Genomic DNA, 25962 nt, shown 5'->3' on the forward strand with positions numbered 1-25962 from the left:
TATATTACTCTTAGGTATGAATAGGTGTCGACTAGAAAATACTTTGTTTAATCACAAGAACTTGCTTGCTTTTAAGTCGTCGTTGTTTTGTCCGACTGTTTGATATTGCTCTTTCATGATATCTCTCAAATGCCCATTAATCACTTAAAGGAATGGCTGTATTGACCAAACAACACACTAGAGACAACAGATGGAACATTCTAGAATGCAAATGAAATTCTGACTTTTACAGGAACCATGACAAAATAGTTTAGAGTTATTTTGAGTTGCCTGACTGATAAATGTTAACAAGTGTTGCATCTGTGATGTATCAGCGTTTGTCAACATAAAAGCAAAATTCAGCGGAGGCTTTGTTCAGACGCTTCCTTCTACCCCAGCAGATTCATAGGACTATTTGCTTGCTATGATGCTGTCACAGAAGGCTCGGGAACGATCTTGCTCGTTTGCAATTTCTATAACTGATTTCCCATCTTCCGAATACTTCTTTTATCAGTGTATGCTTTTCTTTTGTTTTCGGATTTGGTTTTGTTTCGGTTAAGATGCAGGTTTGCTAATTACTTATAACCATCAATGTAAACTAATCTAACAAAGCGAAATATACCAAAGGGAAATCCAAACGCAAATTAATTGTTAATAAAGTAGGGCATTTTTAGTGAGACCACTTCTGTTTATGATACATTCATCCTATTAAACATAGGACAATTTGATATCTTAGGACTATGGAGACAGGAGGACTTTTCGCAGACGAATATTCCGTTTTCATCTTTTGCTACACAATCAAATTTTTTCTGTGGTTTGGTGTTTGAAAATCTATTTTCACTTTGTTCTCAATCATTTCCTCTTGTGCACAATAAGTATTTACCAGTTCTTACAAAATTTATAATCGTCCTGGTCCCCTTTTCCAGAAATTTAATTGGTCGTCCCATAATATTTCCCAATCCACTGTTTTGCTGTTCAAGAAACTATGACACTCTATATTGTGATATCAAGCAAGGGATTTTACTTAGTGACATAAACAATGAATCTGTTGTGTTCTGTAACAGTTAACTAATAGCGGACAAATAGCATTAGATCTATATGTGAATATGTATTGCTCTAGAAATCTGTTTTACCGCTTTCCTTGAAATAAAATGCATATGGTTATATATAATTATCAATATAAATATGTTTTTAACGAGGATATACACACATATATGTAAATTTTCAACATTTTTCATTCAAACTATTTCTTTTAGAGCTTCAAAATTAATTGGGTTAAAGAAAAATCATTTTGATACTTCTTTTGTCAAAATAAGATTTTGGCTGAAAATATGCTCTTCTGGGTTGGAAAGATGGCCTTTTGTTTCTGACTATAAAATCACAAATCAATGACTAAGACATGAAACATTTAATGTTATTAAAGACTAAATGATGTCTTTCAGCAAGTTGCAAGTTTTTTTTTTCTTATTGAGATAATCATCTGGTCTGATATGAATAGGATCACAATTACAGTATACCAGTCCAGTACCAACGAATGAAGTCCCTTAATAAGTCTATCATATTTTACATGATATATTTTATCGAGATGAAATTGATGTAAAGATGCTTAAATTTGTAATATATTCAACGATATTCATTAAACTTTCAACTTCTGTTACATTTTGTGTGATTCTGAAATGTATAGGGTGGCTGATTGTCTGAGTAAATGGTCCAAATTATATTTGCGATTCTAATCAGAAATTGAATAAGATAAACCTACTATTATTCAAAACAATAATGCTCTCCTAAACGCCGTTCATGACCATCTAAGAATTCTTTACGATACCACGAAGGCAGCTACTAGTATGGAAAATTCATTAAAACATCTGCCCTGCAAAAATGATAAAATTTCATTTAAGAAATGTATCTTTTCTGATGTTTTGTACTAGTATATATGCTAAGATGGTGTTTATTTTGATTTCTTTTTTGTAGTTCATGGTCTCATCCTTTATCATGGTGATGTGCATATCTATATATAAAATAAAACACAATGGATGCTATTGTTAACTTAGCAACCATCAATCATGATTTCATATTTGTTGTAAAGTTTGAGGTACATGAATTCCTGTTCGGTAGGAAAAAGGTAAAATAACAAAATTACCGAACTCTAAGGAAACTTCAAAACGTAAAGTCCTTAATCAAATAGCAAAATCAAAAGCTCAAACACATCAAACGAATGGGAAACAACAGTTATATTCCTGATTTGGTACAGGCATTTCCTTATGTAGAAAATGGTGAATTAAACCTGGTTTTACAACCATCTAAATCACTATTTTTATGAAAAACAATATTTCCATCTAAAGCTTTCAAGGTCAAATAACTTTGTAAAGCAAATCATTATTTTTCGAAGAATGAAAGGGAGCTAATACTTTTAAATATATAAAATCAACCCATGAATAGATCCTAATTTGAATAGATTATCCCAAGCATCATTGAACTACGTGAAATATGAGAAAAGGAATCATGAAAACATTTTTCGAAGAATTTTTATCACAGAATTCTGTATTGTACATTTTTCCATGTGTGGACAAAGGGACAAAATTACTTGCATACCATGGTGAAATAATGTATGTATCATTTTTCAGAAATTGATCATTGACCAATTAACCATGAACACTAGGTCCCGGTGAACCTTGTCAGACAGACATGTGCACCTTTATATATAGCTATTTGTTATATACCATATTCCAAATATATTTGACATTTATGAGAACCGTACGGTGACCTTCAGCTAACTTCTACATCATTTGATCTCTGGTGGATAGTTGTCTCATTGACAATCATACCACATCTTCTTATTTTTGTATAAAGACCTTGCGATGATAAATTTGATAGAGATGAATTTATTTTATTGTTTTTTTGGTTTTTTTTCCAATGTCAAAGGAGATACATTAGTTTTGAATGCAATCATAAAGTAATACATAAGAATTAGAATAAAAGTAACTTTTTAAATTCAGTGCTTTAATGAAATCGTCATTGCGTGCAAAATATAACTGCAATATGCACGTTAAAATCGGCATATCGAAATCTCAACACTTATTGTGATTTTACGGTGAGTTGAGTTTTGTTTTTAAAATGCAAGTATGATTACGAGAAAATGTCGGAGGATAAGGAACGTTATACTTTGTCTAGTGCTTATTATGTGCATTAGCTTGATGAGAATGAATAACGATCAAACTGTACGTATAAACATAGCTATTATATTTTGTTACCTGAAACTGCCGCACTGGTGTCAATTTAAATTACAACTTCTCAAATAATCTGACATGATATTTTTCATTTGTTTGTGCTATTGTTTTATATATAATCAATGCAAATAAGAAGGTCTATATTTTGATATTTTGATAATTTCCTTATTTATAATAATGAATTGCAATGAATGTCGAATTTGTATTTTGGCAAACACTTATAATAGTTTGTTTTGAAAAGAAGAAAAGGGTATTTCAATTTGAAAAAAAGAAACACAACTATAATGAAGATGTTATCATTGACATGTTATTATATGAAAATGTTCCTTTACTAAACGTAAGTGTATGTTGAAAAACATTTCAGTACATTACGATTTTAAATGTCAATTAATTTTCATAACTAGGTTAAGAAAATAGTGAAAATAATATGAATGATGCAAATATTATCTCATGTTTTGTCGTCGTTTTCACGATTTTTGTTTTTTGCCATGGTTTTGTGGGTTTTTCTGCGATTTATGAGACATTAACATCCCCTTGGTATCTTCTGCCTCATGTATTCAACTCAAATAAAATAATGTCCCTGCTATTAACTTTTAATTAGAATTACAGTTTCAATTTTCTATCATTGTATCTTAGGTATGGAATATCTAGAGTAAATGTACGTTCATACATGTACAAATGACCACATACCCTGACATTGCATTATGTTGAACGCCATGTGTTCACTGATATAAGTATCAAAACCTGGATGGTCATTTGAATGTAAGTCACGAATTTAAAATATTGAAACATTTCACCAGCTTACCTAAACTGTGAGTGCCTGATAATGTTTTGATGAACTATAAATGGGTGTAGTCCTAACCTGTGCATCAGGTTAACTTCATAATAAGTATTTTTGACTGATCAAAGTTATCTCGTTGCACATTTTAAGACTGCTTCGACCGATCCTAGGACCAAAATCAAATGAACTTAATTAGCAGACTTAGTCCTAGGACTGTTTATATGACTGTTTGAAAAATGAAGTTAACTTTGAAGCCAGTCCTGCAATAAGTTAATGTCGAACTTGACAAAACGCGATTAATCTAGATCTGATCTAAAATTGACTTTCGGCTTTTCTGCTCAACGTTGAAGTATCCTGCCCTAGGACCGCTTTTCATCGATAAAATTTATATAAACTATTGTTGCAAAGTTCAATAGTGTTGTTGCTTTCTGTTATTCCTTAAGCAATATACGTGTTTCCTGACAGGTTAAGTAATATTTACATTCCAATATTTAAATGATCGATATTTTGAAACATTTAGCCTTGAAAATAAGCTCATGTGAAATAAAAATAAATTGTTTCCTTAATCTTCTAATACTATATATCATTTTATAAAGTACTATGAAAAATCGTTATCACTGAAAGCATCTTTCAATAACGCATTTGATTTATAACCATAACAAAAATTAAAAAAACGATGGTTCTGATGACTGTCTGATGACCACGCGTACATGTAAAAAGGAGTTGGAAGATGTCAAAGGAACAGTCAACCTGATAAGTCAAAACATTACTGACAATGCCATGACAAAGAACAATTACGACCATAAGACAAACACCAAGGGAGATCTCAGGTGTTCCGGAAGGGTAGGCAGGTTCTGTTCTAACTGTGGTACCCGTTGTGACGATTATGTAGGTGCAAATGCGTCACCTCAACACCTGAAAGGGAAGATCTGTTTTGAAAAAAGTAAAATAATAAAAAAAGACGAATTCCAAGGAAATTCAAAACGAACAGTTCCTTATCAAATGGCAAAATCAAAAGCTCAAACACATCAAATAAATGGAAAACAACTGTCATATTCCTGACTTGGTACAGACATTTCCTTGTGTAGAAAATGGTGGATTAAACCTTGTTTTATAGCTAGTTAAACCTCTCACTTGTATGACAGTTTCATAGAATTCCATTGGATTGACAATGATGTGAGCAAAACAAACAGACATAAAAGGTAAAAATGTTAAAAGTTGGAATACAGCAGTCAACATTGTGTTACAATTTTAATCACTATAAAAAAAACAGCTATGTCAACAAAGAAAAACAAAATGGCATAAAGATACTCTATAGACAAATTAAGCACATACGCAAAAATGAGAGACAAGAACACAAAAAATTACCAAAGCACAATAACACATTGGCGGGATGTGTTAATAGCGAGCAACACCAAACGGATATTACCAAAAATGAACTGAACAGTAAAAATTAAAAGATACATAGACATATAAAAAGAGCACAAAAAAACGTAATTAAGAGTATTGAACATGTTTTACGCAACACATATAGACGAAAGGACACTGTAAATTCAGAAATTATTGCGTGGATTTATCATTGCGATTTTTTCAGAATGGAAATTAATGCAAGATTAATTATTGCGATTTCAGGAAAAGTTGCATACAGATATATACATCAGATATCAGTGTGCGAGTTCTTATTATTGCTATACTCATGCAGTCGCATTATTCGCATTAATAAAAACACCGCAATTATTTCTGAATTTACAGTATTTGATTCAATTGCCAAACCTATATAGCATACAACAACAGATAAGGTTGTTAACAATTATGGTCCTCAACACTGTGCTAAACAATGAGTAAACCGTTTTCGTAATCATCTATAGAGGGCCCTAGTATGGAAAAAAAGGAATAATTCAAAAAATAAAACCAATGTCATGATTTATCTTAAAAACAACGCACGAAAACTCTTTAATATTTTGCGGCTGCTAATAAATGTATCTATACAGTTCAACCTGTAATACAATGAGCAAAGGAAACAAGTTCTGCATACACGTGTTTGTATTTCATTTTATTCTATTTTGTTATAGTCCATTTTTTGCTTTAGTTTTTGTTCTTGATTTTTTTCACTATGCAATTACAAATGAAATAAGTTCTTCCTTTTGCAGCATGACGAATACTGTCCTTCTGACACTTTATTTGAAACTGTGTATCTCTTCAACTCAATAGCTGAAGCTAAATTAGAATGGACATCAGTTGAATATATTGTGATTAATGTTCTTGATGGTTCTACTTTCCAATCAATTTTCGAATGCTGTATATTTAGTGAAAACAAATCAAGTACGCATCGATCAAAGGCAACAGTCAAAGACAGCTTTACGCATAGATTGATGAATCCTGGACTACCGGCTAAGCAATACCAGTGCCCGGTAAAGAACATTAAATTCAAGCCAGTACACATAGGACTGGTTGAGAATGGGAACCCTTGCGATCCATGTATTTCAGTCACGTCTGTCATTTATCCTATAGTTATGGAACATGGTGCAGGAGTGTGTGCGAAAATTGCTTTTGATCATCTCAATCCTACAAATCTAATTGAATGGTTTGAATACCAGATAATGATGGATGTAGATACTGTTGTCGTTATGTTGCAATATATAAATGACGAAGCATTCAAAGTGTTTAGGTACTATCAACAAATGGGTTTATTAAAAATGTTGCCATATCCAAGAGTGCTACCAGGAAAACCAGGTATTACAAATTATATATGTATATATATATAAATATATGTCTGTCTATATTTAAGGGAAAATATATATCCCCTTATGTACTGACTCTATTGCAGAATTTGAATATTATGACATACCAGTGAGCTCATTTTTTATATTAATAATCCAAATATATTTTCCCAGGTAATAGCATAATCTTCTATATGAATATTAAGGTTTGCCGCTACAACAAAAAATCTTTATCTGTAGTCATTCATTGGCATTGTGGAATCATAGGATGCTTTTCTACCTTCTGTACGTTTGTTTTAGACATTAAATGAAAACAAACATATTACAAGATGCATTACTGTTTTGCACTTGCTTGTATTTCAATCCACAGTTTTTAAGTGCAAATAAAGATGGAAAGACACTTTTTCATCATATAGTAAAAATTGGTGTAAACGGGAAACATCTGATAAAAAGTCTCTTGATTCTTATCTAAGTAAATGTATTCGAATATCACATTTTGAAATTATTCAGAAATAAATAAAAGAGTACATAATACGCCTATTTCTAGAATAGAAAATAAACTTCAAGTACTTTCAAAGCGGTTTGTGTTTGTACCGGCCGAAAAAGCAGCCAACAATGTGTTGGTGGTATGCCGTAAATACTACACGGACGTTCTTTAGAATGAAATTTTAAATTCTTCTACATTCAAGTTCATGCGCTCCACAGAGAGTCATATAGTTAACAATCATATCATAACCACATCACAGCTTAAGGCCTCTTCTGAACATTTGAAGGTCCCTACTATGTATTGGTAACCTAAACTACACAAAAAAACAGTCAAATATTGTTTTATTTTGGCCTCTAGTAAGTGTTCTACAACTAGTATTTCAGTGCTTTTAACTTGTTCCTTAACTACTATGAAAGAACTTATCATTAACTTTTGTAATAAAATAAATGAAAATAGTGGAACTAACTCATTTAAAGCCTTCTTCTCTAATGAGAAAAGTAAATATGCTAGATATACTTACTGGAGGTGTGATGAGATTTTTCTCCTTGATAACATTTATGTACGTTTCGGCAATAAAGTTAATCGACAGGTTGTAGGTATTCCTATGGGCACCAATTGCGCCCCCTTAATAGCAGACTTGTTCTTGTACTGTTATGAATCACAGTTTATGACCAAACTCAGTAAAGACCCATCTAAATTGCATTTAATTGATAAATTCAACAACACTTACCGTTATCGTAATGATATATTTTCGTTAAATAATCAATAAAATTGAGAATGGAACTGTGGAATGTGTCAAAGAGACAATAACCCGACCAAGGAGCAGATAACAGCCCAAGGCCACCAGAACTTTCTAAATGTACTGCCGAAATTTACCCAAAGGAACTTACTTTAGATAAATCAAATATAAACGGTAATAACTCCTTTTTCTTAGATTTAGATATTTCAGTTTTACACGGGAAACTCTACTCTAAAAATTACGACAAAAAGGACGATTTTTCGTTCTCTAATGTTAATTTTCCTTTTTTGGACGATGATGTTCCTTTGGCACCATCTTACGGTGTTTATGTATCACAACTTGTTCGCTATGCTATGCCCGTGTCTGTTGTGACCCATATTTCAGCCAATACTTACATCTCATATATCCCAGTGAACTTGAAATTAAGGATACTACTGATACTAGAAGGACTGCTTCATACCATGATCATTTCCTCAATATTGACACAGATGGACGACTTCACACGAAAATCTATGATAAACCGGACGATTTCAACTTCCCAATTATCAATTTCCCATTTCTCAGCGGTAACATGCCCGCTGCCCCTTCGTATGGAGTTTACATTTCTCAGTTGATACGTTATGCTCGTGCATGTTCACACTATACGGACTTCATATACAGGAGTGTGCTCCTAAAGCAGAAACTGCTCCAACAAAGTTATGAGGAGGACAGATTAAAAATGACACTCCGTAAATTTTATGGACACCATCACGAATTGGTTGATTCATACGATGTGTCTTTGTCCAAACTAAATAAGGACATTTTTACCACGTGTTAGATTGTGGTTTGCCATTACGTCGTCTGATCTTTTAAGTACCGAACGTGACTTATTCTTGATTGTGACTGTTTTGCTGAGTGTGAATTGGCATAGCTATAAGACGTGTCACGGTATTTTTTTATCCAAAATCCATGTATTTAGTTTTTATGTTATATTTGTTATTCTCGTCGGATTTTGTCAAATGTCTTATCGTTTGTAGTTGTAAATCTTATTTTTGTCTGTTCAATTCTTGTGTTACGGTGAAGATAATTAATCACCCAGTTCATTTATAAGATTTTAGTTTGGGTCAACTAAATTTATACAGTTTGATTTAAAAGAAATACCGACATAGCTTGATAATACAATTAATTATCTAATTACTACCACAATTGTATATTAATAAGTATTGTAATTTTCATTGTTATTAATACATGTCATATCAGTATTACAAACCTATTCTTGAACTCTAGTCTTCGGCTAACATATAATATGTTGTTCGGCTGTGTCTTTTTTTATGTGCTGATTTAGGTTGTTTTACGTATTCGTTTTTATTCTGTAGTTGGGTCAATATCTTTAATTGTTTTTACATAGGCGGTAATGGTAACGTTTTTTCCTGTAGCCCAGTCCATATCGTAAACTTGGATATGTATGATAGCTCATTTCGAAGCTGTGACATTTTTACATATGTGGTTAAATTTTCGGGGTACGAAGTGAGATTACTTTTTCCGTAAATTAGCAAACCCCGAGAATTCTTTCGTGATGCGGCTCCTCGTGGTAAAAAATCCCTTTTTTAAGACAATAAGTCCTTTGAAAATTTAATACTTTGAACACATTTAATAGCTCCATAGTTTTAACACATTTATTCTATGTTCCCCTACTTTCTAAATTAACACAAATAATTAAGCTCAGTCACTTGTTTATCATAGAAACGTGTCAAATATCACTACACAGGTCAACTCTGTGTTTTTGTTATATGTATTTCTGTTTGTATCCATCTGATGAGTTAAGCTTTTTTCAACTGATTTTTATAGTTTGTTCTTATGTTGTACTGTTACATCACTGTCCCAGGTTGGAGGAGGTTTGGGCGCTTGCTAACATGTTTAACCCCGCCACTTTATGTATGTGCCTGTCCTAATTCTGGAGCCTGTAATTCATTGGTTGTCGTTTGTTTCACGTTCATTATTTTGTACATAAATTAAACTGTAAGTTTTCTCGTTTTAATTGTTTTGCATTTATCATTTCGGGGCCTTTTATAGCTGACTATGCGGTATGGGTTTTGCTCATTGTTAAAGGCCGTACGGTGACACATAGTTGTTAATTTCAGTGTCATTTGGTCTCTTGTGAGAGTTGGCTTGCTTGCAATTATACCACATCTTCTTATTTTTATATGTAACCGGGATTTTCTAATTTGATAATGACTGGATTTTAGTCCAAAAAAAAGAAAAAGAAATACATTCATGATAAATCTACTAGCATTTAATTCAAAACAATACTAATGTTCATTCATATGTTCAAACTCTTTTAGGTCATTTTTTAGTAGCAATAAACAAAAAAATATGTCAATTGGACATGCTTTGATACTATATATGCCCTTGAATTTTTATCAGATAACATTTTTGTTCGCTTTGGAGATTCCGTATATCGTCAGGTTATCGGAATTCCAATGGGGACTAACTGTGCACCACTTATTCCGGACCTTTTTTTGTATTGCTATGAGTTACAATTTATGACAAAAATCAGCAAAGACCCATCGAAACAACATCTGATACACAAATTTAATAATACTTTTAGATATTTGGATGATATTTTGGCTCTCAATAATGACGACTTCAGTATGTATACTAAAGAAATTTATCCTGTTGAACTTACTTTAAATAAATCTAATACTAACAATGACCACTGCCCTTTCCTCGATCTTGATATCTATATCATTAACGGAAAGCTTAATACTAAAATATATGATAAAAGAGATGATTTTTCATTTCCTATCGTTAATTATCCATTTTTAGATGGTGACGTTCCCTTGTCACCATCTTACGGTGTTTATATATCTCAACTTGTACGATTCGCTCGTGTATGTAACAATGTTTTCGATTTTAACGAGAGAAATTTATGTATTACTGAAAAATTATTACACCAGGGTTTTCGATATCACAAACTAGTCAAAACATTTACTAAATTTTATCATCGGTATAAGGACATCATTCGTAAATATAGCTCAACTTGAGACTTCTTATACGTTCAGGTATTTCACATCCAATTTTTTATGGAAATATTCTTTATAAAGCACAAAAATGTCAGTATTCACCTCTGAAGCTAACAAAACCTTTAAATAGACTTATTAAGAAGGGATATAGTTACGATACTGTTGTCAGGTCATTAAAGATTGCATATTTTGGCGTTAATATTGATTCACTTATAGGGTCTTTGCATCGGCACTAAACACATTTATTTAAAAACCAGTTGTTGGCATGACACGGGTTATGTTCTTCTCATATATGTTATGATGGTATGATACTATACCCCTAACGGGAAGGATTGTGCCTGATATTCATATGATGAAGACATAATCTTTCAATCAGTTTAATTGAAGTCTGGAGCTGGCATGTCAGTTAACTGCTAGTAGTCTGTTGTTATTTATGTATTATTGTCATTTTGTTTATTTTCTTTGGTTACATCTTCTGACATCAGACTCGGACTTCTCTTGAACTGAATTTTAATGTGCGTATTGTTATGCGTTTACTTTTCTACATTGGTTAGAGGTATAGGGGGAGGGTTGAGATCTCATAAACATGTTTAACCCCGCCGCATTTTTGCGCCTGTCCCAAGGCAGGAGCCTCTAGCCTTTGTTAGTCTTGTATTATTTTTAATTTTAGTTTCTTGTGTACAATTTGGAGTTTAGTATGGCGTTCATTATCACTGAACTAGTATATATATTTGTTTAGGGGCCAGCTGAAGGACGCCTCCGGGTGCGGGAATTTCTCGCTGCATTGAAGAACTGTTGGTGACCTTCTGCTGTTGTCTGTTCTATGGTCGGGTTGTTGTCTCTTTGACACATTCCCCATTTCCATTCTCAATTTTATACAACTTCTATATGCAGATAAATGTGGCATATGCCTGGGCAATACTTATAACCAGAAGCCTACAATCGCAATTTCGGGGAATATAGATGGAACAACTTGTTATTGAAGTTATAATTGTAATCCTATAAGAATTATTACAGTAATATTCATAGGTAAAATGAAAATGAAACTAAAAAATATCGTTCAATCCAGACAGGTGAAACATCATAATTTATAATCAATTCAAATGTAATTGAAGGTGCGTTTTCACAATTTTCCTAGGAATAAAGGAGAGACCCAACACTTTGACTAATATAGATTTGGCTCGTTTAATTTTCTTAAATTTTTTACAAAATATTAACTTTGATCTATTGACAAAAACGTTTTTAAAAATCAAGTAATTTGAACCACACAATTTTACAAACACTTATTTTGATCATTGAGGAGCTTGATTTCTCTTATTAGGTGATTAAAACGTTCCGCTGATTTTTAAAGAGTTAACACCTTTGGGTGTTCTGTGCCCCCTTTGGTAGCGTGGTTTACTTATGTTCAGACAAATCAAGAATCACAGTCTCAAAAATAGTGTAAAGTCGTTTAGATGTTCTGTAAAATGGTACCTGAAAATTTATGAACACATTAACAATCAGTTGATTGTGTTAGTTTAATTTCCGTCTGATGTCTATTGAATATCTAATTCTAAAACTTACACCTTATTATTTACAATTGTTTCCTATGAGGAGAATCAAATATGCAGTTGCTATATGTTTGTGATCGCTTCAATTTCTAAATGTTTGTTCTTCCGGTTAGTGGACGTACATGTAATCGGAACTGTTAAACAAATTCAACATAAGACTCACTGGGAACTTGGTAAGACACAGGGTTTTGTCCTTTAGCAACACAACGTTTTCGTCGTTGATATATCTGCCATCTTTATCGTTGATGTGGTTACCAAACGTCCTCATTCATGCTATAGGACCACATATAATTTTATACCAAAGACAGTCACTTATGGTCCGTATGTCCAAGAAAAAATACATAGTGCATGTAGTCTCAAAATTCTCGTAATAACAAAAAAAAATTTGATTGCTGAGTACTTCCATAGGTTAAAACATAAATACCGTTTGAGGAACATTTTCTAAATTTTTGTTCTCAGTTTCATACGCAATGATTTTAATGAAAAACTGTGGTCACATGAGCTTCATCTGACACGGTAGAATATTAAAAAAAGTCATATATGGATTTCACAAGCTTAAGTTGAGTCTGTAAAAATTCAGGGATACTCAAATATTTATTGAATTATATCATAATTGATCTCAAAGTTTGTTTGTTGAAATCTTTAAAACATTCCTCTATATTTAATACTTAACAATTACCAAATATATGTATTTTTGATATTGATGAACGAAAATTGACAGATACAAGTTCAGTCGAAAACACCAACACGATGATCAAAAAGCCTTTTTAAAAGTATAAAATCTTGCAGGATTGAGGGAGTCGATACCTTTTTTAATTGTATTGTCATTTTTTGTTAATTTTGAGATATGTTGTAGATTAACATATGATTTGTAAAAACCTATAAATCTAGAGAGACGAAAGATACTTTGCATTAACATAACATTGGAAACGAAATATTGAGCAACAGAAACTTTCTTAACACCGGGATGAACTCAGGTGCTCGGAAACGGTAAGCACTTCGTGTTTCACATTAGGCACCAGTCGTGTTGTTAATGCAAGTACAGGTGACTAGTCTCATTCGATGATTTTAACATCATGAAAAAATGACAGGATTGTTGTATCGACAATTGGGACATTTCCGTGCTTATCTTTTACACATGTTATCGTGCTTGTTTTTTTTTTAGGAAAATAGTGCTCATAATTTGGATATTTTTTAATTTTCTTTACATTTTCTAGAATTGGTATGTTTGCCAATAAAGTAGCCCTTTTTGGTTTAATTAACAATCTCTGATAGTTATTCACAAATATCAGCAACAGTTTATCAGTTTGAATTTTGAAAAAAAATACGTAAAAGTATATGTTTTCTATGTTGCGTTTTGATCCTTTTCTTTTTTTGCCATAGCTTTGTCGGTTTATTTAGTTTACTTTCGACTTATGAGTTTGAATGTTCCTTTGGCATCTTTTCCCTCTCTTACCTTCCTTAGCTTGGATACAATATTGCTTAGTATGGTTTTCCTTAAATGTCGCCTCATATTTTGTAGAGAAATACTTACAACAATCGTAGATATTTAACGGCATTCCAGCTTAATTCTAAATGCAATGAAAAATTGGCAACAGTTCTGTCAAAAGGTCGGAAATATGCTTCAGTTCTCTTTTGAAACTCACTCGAATGGTTATTCTGTTTCAAGAAATCTACATGGTGCAGCTCCAAAAATGATTGTCAATCGCTTGAACAGGGAAATAACAGTTGCTATGTGCGGACGCATGAAGCTCATGACGTGTTGTTTTCATTTCTTACAGGATTGAGTCGATACCTCTTCTGGTGGACTACCAGTTCCCGAGGGTATTATCAGCTCAGTAGTCAGAACTTTGTTACAACAGATCTTTCTAAATTTGTCCGTTTGTAAATTTTGAAATTATAAGGAAACAAAGGTTTCAACTTCCTCTATCAAAGTTAACCTTATATGGATTTGACAATTTTCTTATGTCTTTTCATCAAGTCAAACAGCTCTTCAACTGTTTCGGTTCTTATACATCATTGGCTGTTACATTTTCTGCTTTGAACAGTCCTGATGGAGGTAAATCCAGAAAAGCACTCCGGACGCATGACATTTAAAACGTGATTTTTTTTATTTTGTTCTAAATTTTGCTTTTAAAATATTCTTATAAAAAATAAAAATAAAGTATTTCCCACAAAATTAATTCATTTATTTTTCAAGTTTGAACCAAAAAATTTGGTGAAAGTCCATTCTATAGTTTAACTGAGTTTTTTTTATATCTGAAGACATGATACTTTATGGTTAGGTTAACTTTATGTAAAAAGCAATGGTCAAAATATATGTAAATCTAAATCTTTTTATTTGGCAATATGTAATTTTAGAAATATTTTCTATGTGTTACCACAAAATCCAGTTCTATTTACAAATAAATCGGAACTAAGCCACTTATCTTCGGAAAATCAAGATTGTGGTTAATTAACCTGGTATTAAATCGTTATTCCAAATAAATGATTGTCTAACCTATTTTTTAGAATCTTTGGATTTTTCTCACAAAAATATAGTTAAGGTTAAGTATTGATAGATTACATCTATACTGTGACAAATATGTCTTTGGTTTTCATCTGGATTACTAATCTGCTATTCGTTTTCACAAGTACCTTCCTGTGTTATGGAGTTGTTTTGATCTCAGCTTCCACTCGCTACACTCGTCCGCTTCCAATGATCGAATCGCTATAATCTGCTGGATTATGGCTTGTTATATCGTAATTCCGTGAACTTGCAATGTCAAACCTCTTGCTTCGTTCTACACTGTTCACAACTTTAGTTAAGAATCCTCTTTGTTCAATACTGATGTCACTAGAGGTCACGTCACTGTCTGTATTTTCTTACATTTTCATATGCAATTGTGTGACCAGTTGTTGGTTCAGATTTCCCCTTCCTATAACAAAACCAAGACTCGGTGAACGACTTTTTTAGTGGTAGCGCGGAAATATGCCTAAATTTTTTTTTTTATTTTTTTTTTTTTGCTTTTCGGACGAATCAGAGAAAACTAGTAGTAGATTGGTAGTCCAGCAAACATAGAAACATTAAGGTACGGGGAATGCGAAGTATTTATTTCTTTATAATTGTCCCCATATCTCGGTAAGATTGTCATTCAGTAAGGGTTGAATCTTCCAAGACTTAACCAATAAATATTTTTTGCTACACAATGTATATTACAAAAACTTAGATATGTGTAAACCCTTTTTGGAGTTAGGATTTGACTCAAATCTATTTGGTTACAAAATTTTATGACAGCATTATGACATGAGCTGTGACCTTTCACCTCTAAAGTCTATTGATTATAACAACCTGATATTTTATTACTATATTAACATAATTTGGATAGACTTTTTTAAGTTGACTAATTAAGCAATTTCAAGGTAGTAATATCGAATCATATCATTCCATCTGCTTTGCCTAGATTTTTTTTAAATGAGGCGGATAGAAAGTTTTTTTATTCTTTATTATCAGCAGTCTACCGCTGCTAAAACTGTATGCTGTTCTTTATATGAACGTTTCATATGTGTGTCGTATGGCTGGTATCTCATTTGGACATACAAAACATGCTAATTTCGTAATAATCATTTCAGATCGTGGATTTGAATCAACTAATTGGCATATTGAACAAAGCGGTCATGATGAACAGGTTGCTGTTTATACATGCCAGGCTTATTTACAAGGCTATGAACTAGTAGCAATCATCGATTTTGACGAATTCATTGTGCAAGACAAATTTATATCATACAAAGCCATGCTAAAGGTATGTAAATAAGCTTCTAAAAAGGTTAAATAACTGTTTTAATGGCACAAAGTAGTCAATTTTTGTAAAATATACAGCCTTTGAATAGCGTAAGCATCACAAAAAGCCTGGTGTGCTGGATTTGCCTTTGTTTTCGTACGTGTTGTCTCTACCTGTGGAGATTCTGTTTATTTTTCGCCATGGAAATTAATTTTGCTATGTTGTAGGGTTAGAGTAGACACATGTCCGTCTATCATTGTAGCATGCCTATGCAGTATACCGACACAATAGGAACATGACGGTTGTCGCATCTGACAGAGGATCTGTTGGCCTTCTGGAGCACCTGAGTTCACCCTTGTGATTTGTTGGGTGTGTGTTGCTAAATATTTAGTTTTTTATGTGTAATGTTATGTTAGTTTTTTCGTCGTGTTGATGTTTGACTGTTGTGTTGTATGTTTTTAATTGGACACAATTATGATAGGCATCACGGTATCACTGCTCTCATTTGCTTCATTGTTTTTTTTTTTTGTTTTTTTTTTGGGGTGTTTCGTGTTAATTTGACCTATTGACACAATTTGTAATGCATTTCTGTAATTCAATGTTGACTTAGTTTGTGTTATATCTCGTCTCACTATTTCTAATATGTACCAACTGTGATAAGTATTTAGTATGACGATAAATTTCCACTTCTGTACTCATACTCTGAACAACAAATTTATTAATTTTATACAAAATGTTTACTTCCGTACTCCTAACAACAAAATTATTATTTTTGAAATAACCTGTGTACGTTGTTTTATCTAACGCCATTGTCCCAGGTTAGAGTTGTCTTTTTGACACTGTTTCTACATCTTTTTTATCACTACCTGTAACATCTATGTTATATAGGCACCTACGTTTTAATATTGTATTGCTCTGCTAAAGGAATGAATTTCTTTACAAGTAACAATCTCACATTCCTTCTTGCAAATATGAACATAAAGTTTAAAGTGACTTATAGGCCCAACGGGCCGGTGTAATTTAAAACAATTATTATCTTATTAATATGTAATATTAAATGATCTACTTGCATAACAAATACCTAGCTTATAATTTGGTATTCAGACGGGTTTTTTGTTTACATCAGAATCACAGGTGAACCTCGAATAAAAACAGTTAGAACACCAAAAAATATTGAAGAAACTTAAACAAATGTTATTCAGAAAACAAGTGTCAATTAGAGTATGGATATTTTTTTCTCGGGTATTGTTTTCAAATAGAATATTAACAGGCAATTAACAGATCAATGATAATTCGGGTCAACACAGAAGTTCTGACTAGAGGACAAGTGATATTCGAGGGAGAAACGTCCCCAAAAAAGTATAATACAAAATCCAAACTCCAAGGTAAATTCAAAACAGGGACGTCCATAAAAACTGAGAAAATCAAACATTATCAATCAACGGAATGAGTGAAAAACAACTGTAATATTCCGGAAAGGTAATTTCCAAATAGATGAAAATGTTGGGTTAAACCTGGTTTTATATCTAGCTACACCTCCCAGTTGAAAGACAGTTCTTTATAATTCCGTTATATTGGCAAAATTACCAAAGAAGTGGGGTTTGAATATCGGTATATAATATAATTCGTATTTAGTTAAAGAATTGCACTTTTTGATATTTTCTTTCTTTCAGTCGGAATTATTACCATTGTATCCGCAGGCTGCAGCATTTACATTCAATGTATCTTTCTTCATAACAGACTGGGGAGTTTCCGGAGTAGATCACCTACTTACAAGTCGATACATACGAAGAACAACACCTCGATATGAGCGTTATAAAAATATGTACATTCCACAAAGAACACAACATGTGAACACACATGAAGTCCAACCAAAACCTGGATACGAAAGGTATGTTTCATATAGTAGATCATCAAAACCATTTTACGTAATGTTAATTATTTCTGTCTAACATCTTACAGAGACTGAAAATATTTACTGAAATTTGGAAATTTGTCCTTTAACGAAAACAGACCACATTTATTTGATCAATGATACACGATAAACTTGTTTCATAATGTCGGGTTTTTTTTTCATTTAATCAAAATATTAAAACTGATACAGGAGGGATAGGAATATATTTTTAGCAATAAAACTAGATGTACAAGATTTCGTAAAATGCATAGAACTTCGAAGTCACCAGCAATAAATATACAAGTATATAGAATAAATTTTCATCAGTCAAATCAGTCAAATCAGTAAAAACCAATTATTTTGTCTGTTGTTATGACAATAAACGCAATTGGTGCCAAAGCATGCAATTTTTTACAACTAGAAGATTTGTACACGTTAATGTGTGTGGCGCTTCGTGTAATTAAAACACAAAACTTGTCGTAAAACATGAGATCATGTTTTCCTTAGTATGTTGCCGTTGTTCCATAACATCTGCTTTCTTTTGAAAAACAGAAGTAATAAATGTTGTCATCTTACTGTCGTTCACACTTTTATATCCATTAAGACTAAAATTACGTTAAGCACGCTTCAATATCTGTTGGAATTCCATTATCTATATTGTTGTCTATCCCTTTATGACATAACGTCAGCATATTAAAATGCCCTTCCATCTAAAAAAGTGAAAACAACACTTTATAAATTTCTTGTGTCCGCAACTTGACTTAGGACTCTAACAGGACTAACGTTTTCTGTTTTTGTCTCTACTTCTCTGTCATAATACAATGTCTGTCTCTGTTTTACTTTCGATGGTATACTATACCGTCGTTCTCATATTTTCTCTTGTGTCTAAGCTATCAGTATTTTCTTCGGTAGAACATTAATCTTTTCACAAAGTCAATTACACAAAGAAAGATTGATTACTAGTGCGAAACATCGTCGTAGTAGAAGAGAGACAAAAAGAACACTAGGATATTCAAATTCATAAGTCAAAAACGAACAGAAAATGACATGGCAAAAAACGAAAAACGATCAGAAGACCAAAAATAGTATACAAAATACAACATAGAAAACTAAGGACCGAGAACCCCGTCAAAACCGGGGGTGATGAAGAGTAAGCTGTTCCACTTGTTGCACCCCTCGTATTGCTTATGTAAGTGCGAACCCAGTGATAAGTCTAAATTGGTAGGTCACTTTCGAGAACAAGAGAACAGGATTGTGGTTACGACAATTGGAACATATTCATCGTCTTCTATGAAACTGATATTCCATAAAAATCAAACAACTCGTGATTTCGTCCGTGAAATTTAAGGGATGATTTCAACTTCACCGCTTGGAACTTTTGGTTTAAACCCTTTCTTAAGCAACAACTCTCTATCAAGGAATTCATGTTAAACTATTGCCATGACGTCAGCCTATTCATTTAACGTGGTTTCTTTTTCTAGAATAAATCTGTCGCTGAAATAGACTCACCAAATTATATTCAATTGTTTTCTTTGTGTGCCTAATTTCATTAAGTTTGAATTGGTTAATTCACTGATTTCTGTTCACTAATGGAATAAATTCAAAACCTTACCTTTAACTTTTGTAATTTTTATATGCCTTCACTTGGAATCGAACCCCTCCTTGAAATATGTTATGTGTGATTGACATCAACACATCGACGAAACCTCTCGATGGGTTGCATTTTAGATGTCATGAATGAACATATGATACACATTGGTACAACGGACACAAAGGACTTGTAGCTTTTTGTATATATATATATACGATCGTATAGTATAAGTTGGTAGTCGCTAGGATAAGATCAATGAGTTATCGAGTCAAGTTAGAAGTAGAGACTTGTCGGTTTAGGTTCGAATCCCTGTGTTCTCTTTGTTGTGGTTATTTTTTCTAGTTATAGCCGTTTTTCCCGTTTATTGTTTTAGATTATTATTGGCTATTTCACGTATTTGAAAAGAAAATGATTACACACAATTTGTCCATTTTTGTTTTATAAATATAGTATGATTTCATCTGTTTTACTACAAATCTTTACAAATACTTATTCGCAAATCCCTATGCGAGTAAATCGTGATGTGCCTAGAATTAGGTTCCTTGCTAGAAATTTCTGTAACATACTTATTATATATATTTAGAAATAAGTTGGAATATGCCTTACTTTGTAAATTACGGATAATATTCAGATGCATAATTATTTAAAGTCGTGTATTTCTCTAACCAATTAATTGTGAACTTTGATTTATTAATACATCATTGAACAAGATAACATGGTTATTCAACCTCACTTACAATACCTTTTAATCAAGAAAAGGCTTTAATTTTGAAAAGACATCAACACAATATTCTAAGTTGGAGACACAATGGATAAAAAATTTAAAAAAAAAAAACAACACGTCAGAAGCGCTTTTCTGGATTTACCTTCATTAGTAACGCTCAAAGCCGAATATTTGAAAGCCAAGGATGTATAAGGACCGAAAACGTTGAAGAGCTATATACCAAAAAGGACATAAATAAATAGCCAAATCCATCTGAGGCCAACTTTGCCTCAGGATTTGAAACTTTAATTTCTGTATAATTTCAACATACATCAACGGGCAATTTTAGATAGTTTGTTACAAATCATGTCAGTACCGAATTACTGACTACTGAGCTGATGATACCCTCGGGGACTGATAGTCTACCAGCAGAGGTATCGAATCAGTGCTGTAAAAGATAAAAACAACACGTCATAAATTTCATGCGTCCAAAAAAAAATCTTTTTTTTTTCAAGATCACTTTCTAGATTTATGTCAAGATATGAAGCTTACTTAACTGTATCTGTTTTTTCTTGTATTGCAAGTTCGATGGGATTGATGCGTTCAACATAGTCACCAAACTTTGAATTATTTAGTGAGAGGACATCATCTATGTAGCGGAAAGTGAAGTTAAAGGATAATACTAGCTTATTTTCATTCTTTCTAAGTAGCTTCTGTGTGATTGATTTATTGATTTATTAGGGTTTAACGCCATTTCAGCACTATTGTCTATTTCGTGGCAGTCAGTTTGATTTTGGTAGAGGAAGCCGATGTGCCTGAAAAGAAATACCGACCTTTGGTAGGACTATTTCTGAGTGTTAGCACAATTTTAACTGATTTCGGTTACGCAATTTTCAGTTCTTTTTCTTTTGATAGATACAACTTAATGATACTGACAATGCTTTGAATATTTGTCTGCAATATACATTTTTAATCACTATTTTTTATGACGTCTTATATAATGCACGTCAATAAATTTTATAAAGTTGTTTATTGGATATATTGCAATTATCTTAAATACCTTGTATTGTGGATAATTTTCAGTTATTTCTTTCGCACATAATTCAACTGTTAATGAGAAAACTGGAATGTTGTATGGTGTATGGGTACTAGCGTACGGTAAAATAGTGTTCTCAGGTATTCGTATGGTGTTATGGTATTATTATTTTATGATTTATGTTGTATTATATAATGATGTATGGTGTTAATGGGAAGTGTTATAACTCTAAGACTGTGCAATATAGACACACAAATATTTATTTTTTTGCACACAATATCTCATCTACAAAAGGATTAATGGTCCTGACTACGAACTGAAAAGGTATTGTGCAACTGAAAGACAAGAACTTGCAGTAGAATCAGAAAACCTTTGGATCAAAACAACAAAGTCCGACACAAGCATTGTACCACGAGAGTAAATCACTATTTCATTTTAACAACAAACTGATATTGGATATTAGTTGAACACATGTATTTGAGTAGCTTTTTTAAAATAAAAACGTCAACGATTACAATACAGGATGATGCAGCTATAATGTATCGAAAACATAATATATTTGTTGTTATCCTCATCATTTTAACCATATGTTTTTCAGAATAATACTTAGATCCCACAATGTTGTTTTGCATCATTATAGAACATGTCCACATGAGCGCAAGTGGAAATACTGCATGCAGTTTACACCAATTATTGATAGGAAGATGCTTCATTTGAAGTCAAAGCTACTCAGGAATGTGATGGGTGTAAAAGAGCAAATTGGTCTAATCTGATGTAAATAACGAGGAGAAGCAAATACAATGTGTTATTGTTAGAATAAAGACAATGTATGTGAAATGACCTGGGAAATCTTCAAATTTTGAAAAATGAGTTTGTTCTTCAGAATGTTCTTTTCGTTCAGTTTTGATTATTATCATCTATTGAAGTTAAAGATGATAAGCGTAACTTATGATGAGGATTAACTGCATTGTACGTATAAATCAATGAAAATTGAAAAACCTCCAGGAATGAGGGGTCCTTTCATCATTTTTCCGTCACAGCATTTTCTAAAATAGTCATCACCTTGGGTAAATACATATATTTATTAATAACATTTCATTTAAACTAGAAAACTACTTTAATACCCCTTCGAAATGTTAACATCGATAATAACATCGCCAGACGAGATCGCGGACAAATCAAATACGGCAGAGGTGTCTCTTTCATTGGAAATCATACCACATATTTTTTGTTGTATATTCAGCTGTTACTTTTTTTCGATTTTCTGGGTTAACGATTCACCCACCTGAAAAAAGGAAACAATACAGTTTGTCTTGTGGTTTCCTTGGTGTATTTAATGGCTCGAAATGCCGACCATAAAGTTTGTATTTGCACTTTAAGTCATGGACTTTCACAAAGGTACAGTTGATTCCTAAAGAAATTGTTAACTCAAGGTATTAACACTTGAGGACCCTAAATAAATCATCCCTACTTATGGCATTTTTTCTAAATGAAATTAACATACCTAATATAGTTTTGTTTGATCTGACTATTAGATAGATGAATGATATATATCTGCCTTTTCATTTATAAACATCAATGTAACCAACATCTTTTTATTTATGCATGTTTCTTCCTCCGATATCTTTCATCATATTGGGCGTCCGCAAATATTGACACCTGAATAGTCAAAAACGACAGTTTCAAATGTAACAAGAGTTTACAATTACATGACATATATTAATAATTTTTCAATATGGATAATAATAGTGGCACAGATTAGAATTAATCCATGTTGTTTTTTCAAATATTGGCGTTGTCAGTTTATTTTCGATCTATGTGTTTGACTGTCCCTCTGGTATCTTTCACCCCTCTTTTATATATATTTAATAAAACCTCCTACATTTCATATATTATATTGTATTCATGTATCAAGCTAGCTAAAAGATGCACAGTGTCTGAACGGTGACCTATAGCTGCTATGTTATGTTCTGTTAGAGGTTGTCTCATTGACATGTATATCATTTTTTAATTGTTATACAGTGTGTATGAATAAAAATAAATAGGACGAATATTTCGATGAGACTGCTACTGGTGTTTGGTGGGGTTCGTATTGCTCAGTCTTTAGTTTTCTATACTGTGCTTTGTATATTGTATATTGTTATTTATTTTTTTGTCTTTTTATTTGTTTTGCCATGGCGTTGTCAGTTTATTTTCGACTCATCATTTTGAATGTCCCTTTGGTATCTTTGGTATCTTTTTACCAGACAATCAACCAAGATACTTCTAGACTAACGGTAGCAATACATGTTGTCATGCCACTTGTGTAATGTAATATTTGGTCGTTTCGTGATGTACCAACACAAACATTGATTCAGTCAAAATTCATCATGATTAAGTATCGAGCAAAAATTACAAGACTTTCTAATACCAGAACGCAAAAAAGGACTATATTAACGGTGACATTATTCTTAATCAAAAATCATGAATAGATAATTGCATTATTGACACAACTGAATACAATGCCTTTGGATTCAGAGGTCAGATCTGTCCTGAGTCGTACTCTGATTAGGTTTGCTAAATTTGAAAACCGCACAAATCTGCTGGTGGCCAAATCAGAAAACCCGTTGTGCATTCATAGTCCACTCGAATATTCGTTCTAACAGTATGTCGCCTTTTATAATAAACATTAGAGTTCGTTACTTTTGTTATATCTTTTTTAGTGCCACTGGTGAAAGTTAATCCAGAAAAGAACTTCGGACGCATACAAAAAAGTAAAATAACAAAAGTACCAAACTCCAATGAAAACTAAAAATTGATCAAATGTTATTTTCTTTTTTTTTCACAAATTGTTTCCGCGGTTTAAGATACAAACGTTAAATCGGAATCAGTGATTGATGAACGTACGTCGATAAGAAATCACACGTTGATCTTACATATATCTATGTCCGCATGGTTTTAAAATGTATGCTTATATTCACATATATGCAACTAGTTGTTGGTTCATTGTCTGTCATATTTGTATTTTTTGTGGATTGTTTTATTATAATTAAGGCCGTTAGTTTTCTATTATGAATTGTTTTTCATCTCGGACCTATCATAGCCGATTATACGATATGTGTTTTTCTAATTGTTGAAGGCCGTATGGTGACCTATAATTTCTAACTACCACTTCATTTAACTCAGATGAATAGTTGTCTCTATGGCACTCATCCCATATCTTTTGATTTTTCACTTAATTTTTAGACGATATTTTTATATTTTTCCAATTACTTATTCAGTTCTATGGCCTACATAAAATCACTCATGAACTTAGCTGTACTCACCACATAATATCGAGACAAACGGAACATAGATATGTGTTTGTTCAACTTTTTTCAAGTATTCGATATCACTTGTGAGTCCAGATCTCTTTTTTGTGAACATCCAAAAAATATATACCAATGTCCAAAATAATTTTTTTTTGAAGAACGAATATCAGTTTTTAAACGTTCTCATACGGGGACGTATAAAAAAAACACTTACAGATTCAAAAATTCCGTCTGAACTTAATGTTGACATAGTCATTGCTGAAAATTTATCTTATCACAATACATCGGAAAGTGACTTTAGAACAAAGGCAGTTTTCGCTAAGGGATCAACACATCATCCATATCAAACTATACAAAGAGTAGTGGTCTTGTGAATAATGGCTACTGATATCGCATAAGGGAATTATAAAAGTAATATTTGAATTATCATAAAAACCCGTGATTAGACAAGTACCTCAAAGATTCAAAATTAATCTAATATAATAATGATAGATAAAATCAAAAACTCATTAAAGTTCAAGAGAATAAAGCACATAGTTATTTGTAATCATGTTCACCAATCATCTTTTGGGACATAAAGCTTTAGGTAAATACAGAAAAATAGTTCTTTCCACTGATAACGACGTCACTCAAAGAAAAAAAAATTGTGACTAAGATCTACAAGACAAACATAACGAAAATAACACTTTACAAATTTGGGTCGCCTGATTGACAATCTGTAGGAACGCCCAAACCAAAAAAAGGAAAACCTAGGATTAACAGCTCTTCAATACATGCGGAGCCATATATTACCAAAACGGACATAAATTTTCTAACTAAGGACAATCTTGACTGTTGGAGTTGAAACGAATTTTGTAATAATAAGCATAATCATTCCAGTGTCCAAACTATATGTTATGTAGAATCTATTAATGTACTGGAAATAGCGCAAACAATTACAATAATTGTTTACCTGTTATCTCTCGCACATACAAATTGTAATAATGGCCGAGGAAGTCGAAGTTATAAGGTCACTAAAGCTACAATTATACTCAATTTTAGAATTTCTGTCGGACGCGAGAAAGGAGTAAAAGTTTGTCAACTCATTAAACTTTTTTTAAAATGCTATCAATAGATAACATGAATTATTTGCAGTATTAGATGATAAAATTGAGAATGGAAATGGGGAATGTGTCAAAGAGACAACAACCCGACCATAGAAC

At 32.3% G+C, this 25962-nt stretch overlaps 1 protein-coding gene across 5 annotated transcripts; it reads left to right on the forward strand.

The window, feature by feature from the left end:
* The first annotated feature begins 3058 nt into the window (after positions 1 to 3058).
* On the forward strand, positions 3059 to 23360 carry LOC127719317 (uncharacterized). 5 transcript variants are annotated; one of them, XR_007990215.1, is made up of 7 exons: positions 3071 to 3197; positions 3843 to 3968; positions 6138 to 6720; positions 16098 to 16267; positions 16474 to 16615; positions 17920 to 18137; positions 22069 to 23360. XR_007990215.1 is itself a non-coding variant. In XM_052225374.1 (6 exons), exons 1-6 carry the CDS (start codon positions 3102 to 3104, stop codon positions 22078 to 22080), a joined length of 1158 nt encoding a protein of 385 aa, XP_052081334.1. In that variant the 5' UTR covers positions 3059 to 3101; the 3' UTR covers positions 22081 to 23360. The 5 variants fall into 5 exon arrangements, 4 of the variants coding, with proteins under 4 accessions (XP_052081334.1, XP_052081337.1, XP_052081333.1 ...); XM_052225374.1 differs by lacking the exons at positions 3843 to 3968; positions 16474 to 16615 and adding an exon at positions 21194 to 21272 and having other exon boundaries at positions 3059 to 3197; XM_052225377.1 differs by lacking the exons at positions 3843 to 3968; positions 16474 to 16615 and having other exon boundaries at positions 3059 to 3197; positions 21518 to 23360.
* The last annotated feature ends 2602 nt before the right edge of the window (positions 23361 to 25962 follow it).

Source organism: Mytilus californianus, unplaced genomic scaffold (assembly GCF_021869535.1).
Source record: "Mytilus californianus isolate M0D057914Y unplaced genomic scaffold, xbMytCali1.0.p SCAF_11, whole genome shotgun sequence".
Classification (NCBI taxonomy): Eukaryota; Metazoa; Mollusca; class Bivalvia; order Mytilida; family Mytilidae; genus Mytilus; species Mytilus californianus.